The sequence below is a fragment of the Cryptotermes secundus genome, unplaced genomic scaffold (genome assembly GCF_002891405.2).
Source record: "Cryptotermes secundus unplaced genomic scaffold, Csec_1.0 scaffold1072, whole genome shotgun sequence".
Taxonomy (NCBI): domain Eukaryota; kingdom Metazoa; phylum Arthropoda; class Insecta; order Blattodea; family Kalotermitidae; genus Cryptotermes; species Cryptotermes secundus.
Window position 1 is genome coordinate 656,367 of NW_019735578.1, and position 14,593 is coordinate 670,959.

At 37.8% G+C, this 14,593-nt stretch overlaps 2 protein-coding genes across 4 annotated transcripts in view; both read left to right on the forward strand.

Annotated features, from left to right (window-relative positions):
* The first annotated feature begins 3,891 nt into the window (after positions 1-3,891).
* LOC111869676 (glyceraldehyde-3-phosphate dehydrogenase) lies at positions 3,892-9,267 on the forward strand. The gene is made up of 8 exons (XM_023861371.1): positions 3,892-3,996; positions 5,162-5,256; positions 5,340-5,463; positions 6,217-6,332; positions 6,413-6,667; positions 6,911-7,071; positions 7,840-8,034; positions 8,960-9,267. The coding sequence occupies exons 2-8, from the start codon at positions 5,179-5,181 to the stop codon at positions 9,027-9,029; spliced, it is 999 nt and encodes a 332-aa protein (XP_023717139.1). The 5' UTR covers positions 3,892-3,996; positions 5,162-5,178; the 3' UTR covers positions 9,030-9,267.
* A 2,913-nt stretch (positions 9,268-12,180) lies between these two features.
* The window catches only part of LOC111869668 (transcription factor A, mitochondrial), an 11,690-nt gene continuing 9,277 nt past the window's right edge, over positions 12,181-14,593 (forward strand). For all 3 annotated transcript variants that reach the window (XR_002843701.2, XR_002843700.2, XM_023861360.2), the window contains exons 1-4: positions 12,181-12,295; positions 12,731-12,894; positions 13,308-13,513; positions 14,265-14,360. Coding sequence is in view for 1 of the 3 variants with exons in the window: in XM_023861360.2 (XP_023717128.1) it covers positions 12,201-12,295; positions 12,731-12,894; positions 13,308-13,513; positions 14,265-14,360 (561 nt within the window). In the remaining 2 variants the exon portion in view is untranslated. The remainder of the gene's footprint in view (positions 12,296-12,730; positions 12,895-13,307; positions 13,514-14,264; positions 14,361-14,593) is intronic.

Below are 14,593 nucleotides of genomic sequence, written 5' to 3' on the forward strand. Positions count from 1 at the left end.
GAATCGACTTAAAATTCGTCAGAAATTTTTTGTAGAGTCTCCAATATGAAATTTAATCTGTTTTATAGTTTTGGAGATAAAACGTTCGGACAGGAAGGATTGATCCGTTATGTGTTAGATTCATGCATTTCGGGCAAATGATACATAAATATTATTTTATAACATTAAAAAACACTTCCAAATATGTGACTGAGATTTGTCGTGGTCCTCCTCAATCTTCAGTAGAGTTCTGGAAACACCTTGGTCACGATCGCTTCCCCCTCCTGCTCAAAATTCTCCACTGTCTTCCATTAAAGAATATCTTTTCGTTGTATTCAACGTTGCATAACAACTGCAAATAAAAACGTCGTTAAATTGCCTAGCATCAAGTGCATCATAAATAACTGCTTTGTAAATCGACAGAAGAAATGAGTCGTGGTCCTAGTCGCCGTGAAGAATGACATTTAAAACAAATTTACGATGGTTGGAGGCAGTCCAGAAATGTGGGAGTTGTCAAGAAATAGTAGGTTGACATTTCTGTATTTGGCTTATACATAACATCTTGTCACCCAGACCGGCCCTGGGGCGCACCCAGCCTCCCATCCAATGGGTATCGGGGGCTATTTACCCTTGGGTAAAGCGGCCGGGGCGTGAAGCTGACCACTCATCACCAACAAGTGCTTAGATCAAGAAATTGTGGATTTATACATCTACTCCCCCATAAGCCTTCATGACGTAGTACTTAATTTGTTAAACACAGGAATAACTTTACCTTTTTTATTATTAAAGTCATAGTTTTTTGTATACTAGTTTGCCATGTTTGACTGAATTAAATGCATTACTTAATAAAATGAGCATTCCAATTTTTAATTGCCTAACTGAAAAAAGAAAGTATATTAAACATTTCTTGGAAATCTTATATTGATTTTTGCTTGTTAAACTACTCATTACTGTCACAGGTGGAATGGAACGTGGTTGTAAGATACTATATATGAATAAACTCAAAAGGTGTAACAGCGGTTTGTTGTGGCCAAGTTAAGATAATGTCATGTCATCTGCTTACATGAATAGAGGAAAATCATGAGAAATGTCAGCCTGAACAGCTGGTTGCCAGCTGAGAGTGCAATCTCCACCGCTTGAATAGAATAGCAAGTACACTGTGGTATAAAGCAAATCGATTTTTTTATTTTCCTATTAATTATTACTTATTAGGCTAATGATTACAATATGATGTCATCAGCTATTTTCATAAAGAGTAAAGAAGAATTTAGATGCAGTTAGATGTAAGGTACTACTTTCTTTCATTCTCATCTTGATACACAATTCTTGATTGTCATTTATATGGCACTCAGTTAGAGTGTATCTACTTAATAAATTTTTATAAATTAAACATATATAAATTATATTTAATTAGTAGTTCAAAATTCTTTACTTTTTCGGAACATACACATCAAAATATTATTTGTAACTGAAATTGGCTACATCATTTTTTTAATATAGTGTTGAAAGTAATAATTGTAATGTTGGTACTAAACAGCTACCATACGAGAAAGAAAATTAATGAGAAATTATGGAACTGAATTTAATGATAATCTTGAAGTGATTCAGTATCACATGAATCTGTGTTGTCATTATTATCAAAGAGCCTAAAAGGAAAATATTTAGAATGTAGTCAGATCCAGTAAATGATAGAAACAGTGCATTTTTAAACTTGTATAAATCCCAGGTGAAGAATTTAGAGTATAAAAGTTTTTCTGTCTGGACCAGCACATGAACCTTATAAGGTGCAGATGACTAGTAGGATTTGAATGCCCTCTTAATCCAAGGAGGCACTCACTTTATTTCTACAAAGAGGAAAATGGCGTTTAACCATTTATAATATATTATACAGGAACAATAAGAGGGAATATCTGAAAGACAAAATTGATGAGCTTGCAATTAACATTAAGAGCAAGATCATTAGAGACCTGTAAAGCTCTTTTGAGGTTGAAACTATTATTGCAAAATTGAAACGGTATAAATCGCCAGGTAGTGATCAAATTCCGGCAGAACTTATTCAAGCAGGAGGTGAAATATTACATTCTAAGATCCACAATCTAATTATTTCTACTTGGCATAAGGAAAAATTGCCTGATCAGTGGAAGGAGTCTGTTACTGTACCAGTGCACAAGAAGGGTGATAAAACTGACTGCAGTAATTATCGGGGGATATCACTGCTATCAACTTCATAAAGAATTTTATCCACTATTCTTTTCTCAAGGTTAAGTCCATATATAGATGAAATTATTGGGGATCATCAGTGTGGGTTTCGACGCAACAGATCAACTACAGATCACACCTTTTGCATTTGTCAGATATTGGAGAAAAAATGGGAGTACGATGAGACAGCACATCAGCTATTCATAGACTTCAAGAAAGCCTATGATTCAGTTAGGAGGGAAGTATTGTACAATATTCTGATAGAGTTTGGGATACCCATGAAACTAGTTAGGTTGATTAAAATGTGTTTAAGCGAAACGCATAATAAAGTCCGTATAGGTAAACAGTTGTCTGATAAATTTCTTGTCCAGAATGGTCTAAAACAAGGAGATGCTTTATTGCCACTACTTTTCAACTTTGCTTTAGAATATGCCACAAGAAGGTCCAGGGAAACCAGGTGTGACTGAAATTAAACGGGGCATATCAGCTGTTGGCCTATGCCGATGATGTGAATCACCTATCATTTTGGGCTGGTACAATAGGCCACAAGTGGCCGCAATACAAGGGACTTAGTCCCACCCAACTAGCAATAAAAAATAGATAATATCTTACATTTGGTTCTATATAGACAGTAAAAGAAGTAAAAGTAAAGCTGTCCCCATTCAGCTACTATACAAATAGAAAGCTCACACTCTGATTTTCTTCCTCTGAAGCAATGCGCTCTCATGATGCAATTTAATTTTGGTCACTACTTTTGAAGGTATGAAGAGGTAATGTGGGAAGCCTAGATAGGATGATAACATTAGAATGGATATTAGAGGAGCATGATGTGAAAGTAGAGACTTGATTGTACTGTATCACAAGACAATTCAATGACGGTCGTTCGGGTTGCCTACAAACGAGGGCACTTTGGACCGACTGTTAACTGCCGACCTTATTACAGAAAAAGAACTTACACCATAGCGTCAGACTGTGCTAGACACTCAACACGAATATATATGAGACAAACTCCGTCTTAAGTGCAACAATACACAATACACCAGACAGCACACGTATTAAAGATAAGCAGCGACACAAACAGAGAGAGCCTACACAGAACAATACCTGAACAGCGATAAAACAAGAAGTTGCCGCTGCAGCACTATAGACATAGGGCGTGTACCCCGAGAAAATTTTAATTTTTAAAAATTTGGAAAAAGAAAAAGAACAGAAAATTTATAGACATTTTAATTTGAATTGAAGATTTAAAAAAGTGCCAATTTTAGAAATCAAATTGACGCCTGTAGGTTAACAAAGATTTTATACATACATACAATTGGAAAGACTGGTGATTTTAAATTTTAAACTACGGGCAGTGTAGCAGCTACGTAAGAATACACACCTGATGATGGCCATTTAGGGCCGAAACACGTAGTGTGGAGGAAGGGAAGAAGAAAGAACTACAATTAAATTGTTGCACTTAAGACGGAGTTTGTCTCATATATATTGTGTGAGTGTAACAGGATGCTTAAATATAATATTCTCAACAAGAAAGTTGCAAAGGTATATGGACTACACAGAATATCGTGAAATCATATGGAAATAAGAAATTTTGCGTCAACCAACACCTTGATTTCATCATGCCCGCCGTGTGGATCACATGTTATGTGACGCGTGTCAGGGAGCACATCGATAGTAACACGGGTGGGGGCATCACGTGATTGGTGGGGCCTTGTTTTATAATGACGCAGACCTCCTTTTGCCCTTGATCAACGAGAGGATCAGAGGGAGTAGCAGTGTGTGTAGGTTGGAGAGTTCAACGGCTTTATTTCATTCTGTGTGAGTATTAAATATTGTACGATAAATATAAAATATTATTGTACAAGAAATATGAATATATGTATGTGTGTCAGATGTGTCTGTGTTTTGAAGTACAGTATGTTTTGTTTTGCGGATCTGGTGTGACCGGTCTGTAATAAATACATTTACTGCATTAATCATGTATGTAATCAGCGTAAAAATAAGGGCTCATGGAAACTGTATACCGTTGTTTGAAAATATTCACGTTGCCATTACCAGAGTTATAAACCGAGCGGACCGAATTTGAAACTGAAACAGTTTGACCTTAAAATGCCCTCTGCCCATTGCACTGCAAATAATGTGCTTCGTCTGCGTAACATGTATTGCAAAAAATCATGGTTGAAATTAAATACCATGGCCAGTATTTGCCAGTCGAAGAACTGTTGGAAAAATGTACGACTTATATTTTCGGTATAATTTTACTTGAACCAGTGACATGATTTGCACGGCCGCATGGTAGGAATATTACAATTGAATAAAATTGGCGAGCTGCACATATATAAATTTCACAGTGAAAATTTTAACGTTAAGTGATACATAGGTTAATACTGTGTTATGACGGCCCTAAGCCAGAAGAGAAGTCCGTTGGTAGGTAGTGCTTGTGCAAACACATTCGCACGGCGATCGAACCATGTAACTGTTAACAACGGACACAGACGCAACAATAGAGTAGTAGTTGGAAGCGGTATTTTGTATGCGGTTGACCCTGAAGCCATATAACGCTGAGAGGAAGTCACCGCTTCCCCGGAAGAATAGGTATTCCGCATAATGACGTAAATGTATACTATGTGTGTGATATGTACACTTGACAAGGGCGAAGCGTATTTGTGAGAGAAACCCACCCTGTCGCCAGAGATATTACATAAGGACTGACTGCTAGGGTTCAGTCCCCCNAGTTGGAAAAAAAAAAAAAAACTCTGGTCGTGGGCCTCAAGCCAGCAAGGGTGTGAGTGCAGAAGCAGAGGAGCTGCTTGCTAGTAACAACTACTGAGACTTTGTATACTGTAGTTACAGTGATCTTTGGAGTCCATAACTTAGTGAACTGTTGTAATTCCTTGTAATTACGAGTTGCAAGTGTTGTGTAATACCAGTTACCAGTCCCAACCTGGTGTCTGATGACTAATACATGACAGTACTTTTCCAGGTGGCATTTAATACATCATGTCTAAAATTGGAATCAACGGATTTGGCCGTATTGGTCGCCTTGTTTTGAGGGCAGCCCTTGAAAAGGGAGGTCAAGTAAGTAAATACCCAGATTTTTATTGTTTAACAGTTCTGGAAGTAGGCAGAATTGTGTTACAGATGTCATTTACTTTCTTCAGGTTGTTGCCATCAATGATCCATTCATTGGATTGGACTACATGGTTTACATGTTCAAGTATGATTCCACTCACGGTCGCTTCAAGGGTGAAGTTAAGGCTGAAGGGGATAAGTTGGTTGTGAATGGTGAGTGCTAGAAAATATAAGATACAACTGATGAAGTTTTTTTTCTTTCATATTGGTAATCTATAGAAATTATGTTTCCATATCCTTTTTGCTTGTATTTCTTAAAATGTTGGTGATTCTGTGAGGCCCCTTCAGGGTTCTTTTTTGGTCAGACATTTAGTGTTTCCTCCTAGTTAGCCTAGCTTAGTGGATTCTGTACTGTAATCCGCATGTTTTTCTTTGTACTAAGGAAAAAGTTATGCAATTGTCTGTCTGAACCATTACTCATCATATCAGAGTTGTAAAGCAAGCCAGTAGTTATTATTTAGAATCCCTTGCCAATTGTCATTGACAGCTGGTTTTGGTGTTGGACGCATATGATCCATGAATGAAATTGGAAACATCTTTGATGATAGGAGGTTTCAGATAATTCTGTGATGCAGGTGAAAATGTGGATCTGCTGAGCAAGAAATGAACCTGAAGGTTTATTACCGTGTTTATAAAACCTGATATTGAGCTTTGTGCTAGGAGATTTGAATTTAATCCACATCCTTGTGTCATTCTTCTCAGAGAATCGTTTTCTTGTTGTGTTCCAATCTGTACATGGTTTACCAGATGTTTCTTCTTGATTCAAAATATAGTATGCAGTTTTCACATTCATTCCTACTTATTCACCCCTAAAAGAAAATATTGCATTGTAATGAGGTTCACCATATTGTGAAGTTGTTTTGCATATTTTATGTTCAAGGAATAAACTGTATTCTCTCCATTTAGGTCAGAAGATTTCTGTTTTTTCGGAGAGAGACCCCAAGACCATTCCATGGGGCAAGGCTGGTGCCGAGTATGTTGTAGAATCTACTGGCGTGTTCACAACTATTGAAAAGGCTTCTGTAAGTGTAAATGTTTTCTTTCGGTTAGTTATGGAAGTTTTGAAAAAGATCCGTCATGACATACAATTTATTTGTTGCAGGCACATTTGGAAGGTGGTGCAAAGAAAGTAATTATTTCTGCCCCCAGCGCAGATGCCCCCATGTTTGTTGTTGGTGTGAACCTTGAATCATATGACCCATCACTGAAAGTTATCTCCAATGCTTCTTGCACAACAAACTGCTTGGCACCCCTTGCCAAAGTCATCAATGACAACTTTGAAATCGTTGAAGGACTTATGACTACAGTTCATGCAGTCACTGCAACACAGAAGACTGTAGATGGTCCTTCAGGAAAGGTAATTCGCATTATACTAATATAACACTTCGAGAATGTGACAGGAAGTCTCATGACTTGTTATATAAGCTTTCATACTGTTAGCGTCTACATATTGGGGACAAAATACGTCATTTAATAATGTTGAATAATACTGGTGATTCATCATAACTGTTGTTATGAGATCAGTTTTGAATTTCAGATAAGCAGTCAGATTGTCAGGAGTAATTTCCATCATTGCCTGCAATTGTGTTTGTGCTTTTAGCTATGGCGTGATGGCCGCGGTGCAAACCAGAACATCATCCCAGCTTCAACTGGTGCAGCCAAGGCTGTAGGCAAAGTCATTCCTTCTCTCAACGGAAAGCTGACTGGCATGGCGTTCCGTGTCCCAGTTCCCAATGTTTCTGTTGTAGATCTGACAGTAAGGTAATGTAATTTCATGTTTTTCCAGAAGTTTTATTATGATTGGTCTTTCACTTGTGGAATTAACATCAGTAAGCTAATAGATATTTCATTTTAGAGCTGTTAGCGAGATTGTCTTCTGGTATCAGGAACTGATTCATGCTGGATTGATGGAATGGATTCATAATTCTTATGTCGTTTTGAACATTGTTACAATATACCGTCACCACTACTGTTAGGTCCTCGGAACTTGTCTTGTGAGCTTACATCAATGTGGGTACTACCAGTTTGGAATGTAGCGTTTTGGAGTGTGGTCAGGTGTATAGTGCATTGTGCATCTACTCCTGGTCTCCATAGGCAATGTTTTCTGCTTAGGGAGTAGCTCTGAACGTCACCATAGCAAGCTTACGTCTTCGCGCGCTCCACAACAGCGTTTACGTTTCCACGTGGCTAAAGTTACGAGGCACTGACTATACCATTATCTTTAAAAGATAAACCTTGTCATATATGAATTTATTTTCTGGCTGAACTTTATCACAAAAATTCATTCATTTTCATTTTGAGTAAAGCCTGCTAGCGTTATAAAAGATGATACGTTATCTATTGTTTGAATGTCTTGGTACCTTTTCTCATAATAACTTTTGCTGTAACTATATTTTGCTTCCTAAAAACCAGTTGATAATATTTATAACCAAAAATGCAGTGGGTTTTAAATGAGGAAAATTAAGTGATTTTAGTTTTCCTTTAATCATTGTTTGGGAGATGGCATTAATGCAGTTTTTTTTAATCTAGGCTGGGCAAGGCAGCAACGTATGATGAAATCAAGGCCAAAGTTAAGGAGGCAGCAGCAGGACCATTGAAAGGAATCCTGGACTACACCGAAGATGACGTTGTGTCATCAGACTTTATTGGTGATACCCATTCCTCCATCTTTGATGCAAAGGCTGGAATTCCTCTCAACAACAACTTTGTCAAACTCATTTCATGGTGAGTAAAATGTGTTTGTATAAGATGCATAGAGTGGTGTCACTGTGAATGGAATTGTTTCAGGGAAGTTCTTATAGTGAACACTTGTGCTTGATGTTTTCATTTTCAGAATAGAAATTAGTCAGATATTTTAAATTGAGAAACTTCATCAAACTTTCTGTATGTAACCTCAGTCATTGACTTACATCGTATGATAAGTTTGTTCATATCATGCAGAATTCTGCAAAAGAATCATTGCATTTATTTAATATTATTAAAAAATTGCAGAATTTGGTAAGTAGTAATGTTGGCTAAAGTTTCTCGTATTTCTAGAAATATTGTAGCTGTCATTGAATATCATCTGGTCTAGACAACCGAAATTAATGGCCGTGGGGATCCGTTACGCTGACCACGCGACACCCTCTATCCGCTGAAGTTGGCACTAACTTCGCCGACAAGCAGCGGTCGGTCGGTACAGTTCGCTTGCTGACCAAAGCTGAGGAGTTTGTTTTGTTTTGTCATTGAATATGAAGAAAAAAAAAGGTAAAATTGTCCGTGTAATAGGCCATGGAGACCCATGGGGTTGAGACTGAGTTGACCCCAGGGCCATAGTGCAGCTGGAAGGATGAGATCAATTGCAAAATTCATTGACATTAGGAATCAAACCCATGACCTTCCAGGTTGTAGCATAGTGCATCAACCAGCTACGCTACCACGTGCCCCCAAATCAAAAGAATTTAATGTAGAAAATATTGGGGGAGTATTAATAAGGAGTAACCTGTAAGATAGTTGATCAAAGAGGAATGAAGAACAGACTTGAAGATGTACTGTTTCTTAATATGAAGAAAATAACGTTGAAGGAAGAATTAATTAGCAAGTGCATTGAGTGTTGTGAAGTAAGAAATTTGTTGCTCTTTTTAATGTGTGTATTTCTTTTGTGTTACAGGTATGATAATGAGTATGGCTATTCTTCTAGGGTCATTGACCTCATTAAGTATATACAGACAAAGGATTAAATATTGCATTAGTAGCAGGCAGGACATCTGCCTCCCAGGTTGTTTAGCAGAAGTTTTCTGTTCCCAGCATGATTCAGTGTCTTACTATACCATTATTTATTGTAGCTGATGAACATGCTAGTCTGTATCATCCAGAGACTATAATTTTAAATTGAAAAGAACAAACATGGCCCAAGGCACTGAGAATAACATTAACACTACTGTGTGCAGTACAATAAAATTGATGTGCAGAATGACATGCGTTAATAATTTATTTCTCATTTATGCCTGTAGCGTTTGTAAATTTGTCTACCTTGTATTGATGCCAAGTATGAAACCTAGACCTTTCCTTCCTTACATACAAGGTGGTTCAAATATGACCAGGACTGTTTCCATTTGAATTTCCAGAGGGTTTGCATTGTTTAGGCCGTATGGGGATGTGCAATGTCTTGAAGGTGGCTTCCCGCTTTCCACCTGTCTTCAGCTTGGATTGGAACTTTTCCCCTATGTCAGTTTCCAGGAGGTCTGAATAATAAGCTGCATCGACTGTTCTGGCATCTGCCAAACAGCTCCTCTGCGTGCTCTTGGGTTTGGGAGAACTGGTATGCCGCCACTAGGGGGTTGACGAAGTAGTGCATCCACGTTTAATTGGTGGTCACTATAGTCATCAAAAATGCATCACCTTCATCTTCAAACTGGGACGACTGGCAGCTTGCATGCACACCATTTTGTTCACGTCCGTCTAAGTTTGTGGTACCCACTGTGCATTCACCTTGCAATAGTACAGGTGGTATTTCATGATGTCTTGTACAATACGAACACTGATTGACAGCATTGCTCAAAGTTTCTTGATAGTGATGCCCCTATTCTCATGAATAAGCACTTCTGCACGATCAGTGTTTAGCTCATTGACGGATGCTCGCATCTGACAATCATATGATTCATTCTCCACATGCTCTCTGCCCTCTCTGAAGGACTTACACCACTCAAACACATGGGTCTGTGAGCGACACACTTCCCCATACTGTTGGAGTCTGGTGAATTTCAGTGGCCGGGACGTTTTCTCCAATGAGGGATTTGATCACAATGCGTTGCTCCAAGCTCTGCGGTAGCTTCTGTTCACTCATCACTCTAGAAACTCCCAGATAGGACTGAACAGGTTCTAACCCGAACATGAGGGAGGGTGGAGGTTGTGGCTTCACTCTCTCAAGGTCGCACAGCTGCTGCACAGTGCAGCTAGTTTACACACAAATCAGTCCCGGTCATATTTGAACCACCTTGTAGTATTTCACCAAGAAATAATGGTGAGCATACCATATACTTCGATACAGCCTTTGAGTTGGTGTAATAAGTAAATAGCGGAAAGGTATGGTCCAGTTTTAGTTTGTATGTGCGCGCACTGCACACCCCCAGCCCCTTTTTCTTTGCTGTTTGACAGAACAAAGTAAAAAGCTAAACTGTTTCTGGCTATATAAGTATAGGTGTCTAAAACATTGCTGTCTATTTAGAATCTTTTAGTAGCATGAATGTATTTAGCTGAAGGAGTGACTGAACATAGGAAAGCTACTCATGCTCTGAGTTCTAACATTAATGCCTACTGTTCCAAGACCTGAGAAGCAACATTTAATGCTGTTATAATTATTTATTACAAATGATGGATTGTAGTGATAGTGCCTGCTATGCCAGCAGAGTTTGTAACCTGAATTTTTCTGATAAGTTACCAAATTGAGAGTACTGTTTTGAAAAATCTGTGGTAAATGCCTGCAAATTTTCTTTGTATGTGCTCAAGGTTGATGGGGGTTTCATTCAAAAGAGGCATAATTAAATTTAGATCAGACCAAAGCAAAAAAAAACAGCATCAGTACACTGTGGTGGGAAAAATGTGATAGTGTGAACTTAACCCAATTAATTTTATCATGAGAAAAGAAAATTGACTTTCCTATGAAAGCGAAAGTTTAGAGAATATGCACAACCAGGTCCTTAATACAATCACTGTGATATTGGTAAATTTCCAACAATATATTGGTAGTTTAGTATCTATATTTTCTTAGGGAACAAAATAATTTTGCTTCAAAGAATTAGTAGAGCATGAAGGATGCACACAATGTCTGATTGGAAAAATTAACAGTCAACTAGGTGAACTTTTGGCCCAACAAGCTTTAAGGTCATTAGCAGAGACTTTTGACATTACATAACATAGATTGTTAATAAAAGTGTAAGATTTGAGGTTTTCTTCATTAATAAAACTGTTTCAAAGCAGTGGCCCAGGATTGACTCTTGAGGTACACCCAGTAACAACGAAAGGCAATGGAAACAAGATAATTTAAATGCTATTGAGTTCTGCCTTCTTGGACATGCTGTTTAATCTGTTGAAAATCAACTTCAGGACTGAAGAGTAAGTCAAGCAAGAGACCAGCTTGAAGCAGGCAGCAGTGGAATCCCTGTGAATTAAGTCTTTTACTGCATCCTCTTATATCCTCATAAGGCTGTGTCACAGCTCGTGTTATTAGTTGCATGCTTCATATCAGGTTCAGTCCCAGGGCAATCTATGTAGCACTTGTGCTAGTCAATTTATTTATTTCGTCTCTATAGATCATTGTGCCACTAGTGCTGCTATTTCTTCAGGTATTTCAGTTTTATCACCGGGGGTTGGTACATCTGCTCATTTAGTCATATATCTTTTTTTCCATAGATCATACAATATATAAGGATGTGAAAATTTGTACTGCGTCTGCAGCGGTCTGCAGTACGGAATGTAAGGAAAGACTCAGTCTCATCCTTATCCTGTAACAACAATAACGACGACGACGACGATAATGTATATCCCTGTAAGATGACCTGAAATAGTTCATCCCAGGTCAAGACGAAAGGACTTTGGGCTTAAAACAGGATTGCATGACCCAATCATGTGGAAGAAATGTTCCTAACAAACTTTGCTAACCTGAAACTTTTCGGAAAGTTTGTCTTTTAAGTGATGACTATCATTCATTTTCAATCGAGCAGTGGTAATCGCAGGCTAATTAACCTGACCCGTCACAAATTACTAGTAGTTCAAATCTAAATTGTCCTTTGTTACAATAATATAAAAATGTAACTCCCACACCTCTGAAATATTCTCCTTCAGAGAGAAATGTGGAAGAAATTACCGACCAAAGACCATAAATTACCTACACCGACAAATAGAGACCACAAATGAAAGCGTCCAGTATTTGGAGTATGGCGGTGCATGGGAAGATGTTTAGAATATGTAACGTTGTTGGTCAATATCGTAACATTTTATTGAATAGGTAAATTATTAAGTTACAAATTGTGTTAATACAGTTTAATGTGAATATTTATATACACACGATAGTGAAGTGTTTTAGTTTTGTGTAGAATTAAACATAACCTATTTAGGGTTCTAGTTTCTGGGATAGAACGCCATGTAGTCCTGTGAAAGCCAACGTTTGGCAGGAATATGTTGTCTCCATCTTCAGAGCTGAAGTGTGAGCAAAGCAAGAAACCGAGATGAAGTAGGAAGCAAGCGGAGCTGGTTTCTTGCTTGCCTTCCTCTTCGACCCAGAAGACAGAGGCGACAAGTTCCTCCGAAACGTGTGGTAACTTTCACCGTACCACACGGTGTTGTGTCCCAGAAGATAAAGCTTCATAACCACTGCTGTATGATTATCATTGATTGTGATTATGCAACTGATATAACTGCCAAATACAACTTACATTCTTAGGCACACTTCGTCGTTATACCAACAAAATGCAGGGCTCAAGAAATCAGTTGAAGAGAAACTAGGGTTGCCACCAAAACCTAAGAAGCCCCTTACACCGTATTTCCGTTTTATGGCCCAGATCCGACCAGCCATAGTTCAGAAGAATCCTCAAGCAAAATTAACAGGTATGACTTTTTCCACAGTTACAAAAATGAAAATGTCTAGTATCTAGTTGATATTGTTAGAACTGTTTTGGATGGTGTACAGATATTGTGAAGGAACTTCGATAGCTTGGTCAGTATAGTGATGGGTTATAGGTTGGATGGATGGGGTTTGACTCCTGGTAGAGGCAAGAGATTTTTCTATTCTCCACAGTGTCCAGACCAGCTCTGGGGTCTACTCAACCTCCTATTTAGTGGGTGTCCGGGACTCTTTCCCTGGGCATAAAATGAACAGGATGTGAAGCTTACCACTCACCACTATCTAATGCTGAGTTCAAGAATGGTGGAGCTATACTTTCACTCACCATGTGTCTTTATGACACAGTGCTTAATAACATAATTAAATACAGGGATAACTTTACCTTTTGCCCTTACAGATATTGCAAAGCTGGCTGGAACAGAATGGGGAAAGGCAGACAGTTCAGTGCGGGAACAGTTACAAGCGGAATATAAACGAGAAATGGTTGATTATATGGCAGCACAAGTCAAGTATAACCAGAAATTAACCGATGAGCAGCATGAGGAAATAAAGAAGGCAAAAATTGAAATAGCAGAATTAAAAGAAAGAAGACTGTTAAAGAAGGTAATTTCTGTATACTTTTGGAGGACCAAACACACACCGTATATAAATATGAAGTGTCCAAGTATTAGGAAATGTGGAATTTTTGGTATACTGAAATGAGCTCTTCATATTCTTTCTTCATTTATGATATACCTAGAATATAAAGTGGTGCAGTGCAAAATTATATATAATAAGTGTCTGTGAATGGTGATTTAGTGGGACCGTGCATTTTCAGCCTCATGATGAGAAGGGTCTGAAAATAACATTCACAACACTTTAAAATAGGGAATTTTGCTAATCATTTGGTTGGTTGAGTCTACAGATATAATTCTAAAAATTATGGAATAATCTGTACCATCTTCTGGGATCTAATTCTGCGTGGTTCAGCAAAAGCTCACCAGCTTTTGGACTAACATTACTGCCTCTGCCTGCTTCTTGCTGTCAAGTTGCTAAGCTGGCCCTTTGACCCTGAAGATTTAACCAGTATGTTGTTACAAAATGTCAGTAATCTTCTACTGAAGTACATGATCTTACAGTCCAGAACATATTACTTTTCGTTGTTACCACTGTGAGAACAGTCTGTCTGTGGTATGCTGTGCACATTTTCTAAGATTTTCTCTCGATCAGAAACTTATAAAGAACACCTGTGCTTCTTAATTTTAATTAATTAATTATTTTAATAGCTTAAACATGATTTACACAAGCCTCTCTTATTCAGTATATTTTAATATTATTTTATTTTAAACATGTAACAGAATATTCTTGTGTACAGAAAAAGAAAGAACTGGGAAAGCCAAAGAGACCACTTTCAGCATTCTTGCTGTTTATGACTGAAAAGAAGGATGAACGTGGAACTCAGTCATTTAAAGTAAGTGTTTATACTGCGTAGATAAAATGCTTTTGAAATATATTTATATACGAGGGGGTACCCAAAAGAAACCGAACTTATTTTTTTTTAACTTATTTATTCAAATTTTAAGCACAAACCTTCAATCCCCTTCAAAGTACTCTCCACTTGCACTAATACACTTGTCTAGTCTTTTATTCCATTTTTCAAAACATTGTCTAAATTCATCTTTTGAGATGCTTGACAGCGCCTCC

Excerpts from the sequence above, each read along its gene's own strand:
- LOC111869676 (XM_023861371.1), top strand. The coding sequence starts at position 5,179 with ATGTCTAAAATTGGAATCAACGGATTTGGCCGTATTGGTCGCCTTGTT. Across the intron at positions 6,333-6,412 it reads CAACTATTGAAAAGGCTTCT|GCACATTTGGAAGGTGGTGC; the intron begins GTAAGTGTAAAT and ends TATTTGTTGCAG. Across the intron at positions 6,668-6,910 it reads TAGATGGTCCTTCAGGAAAG|CTATGGCGTGATGGCCGCGG; the intron begins GTAATTCGCATT and ends TTGTGCTTTTAG.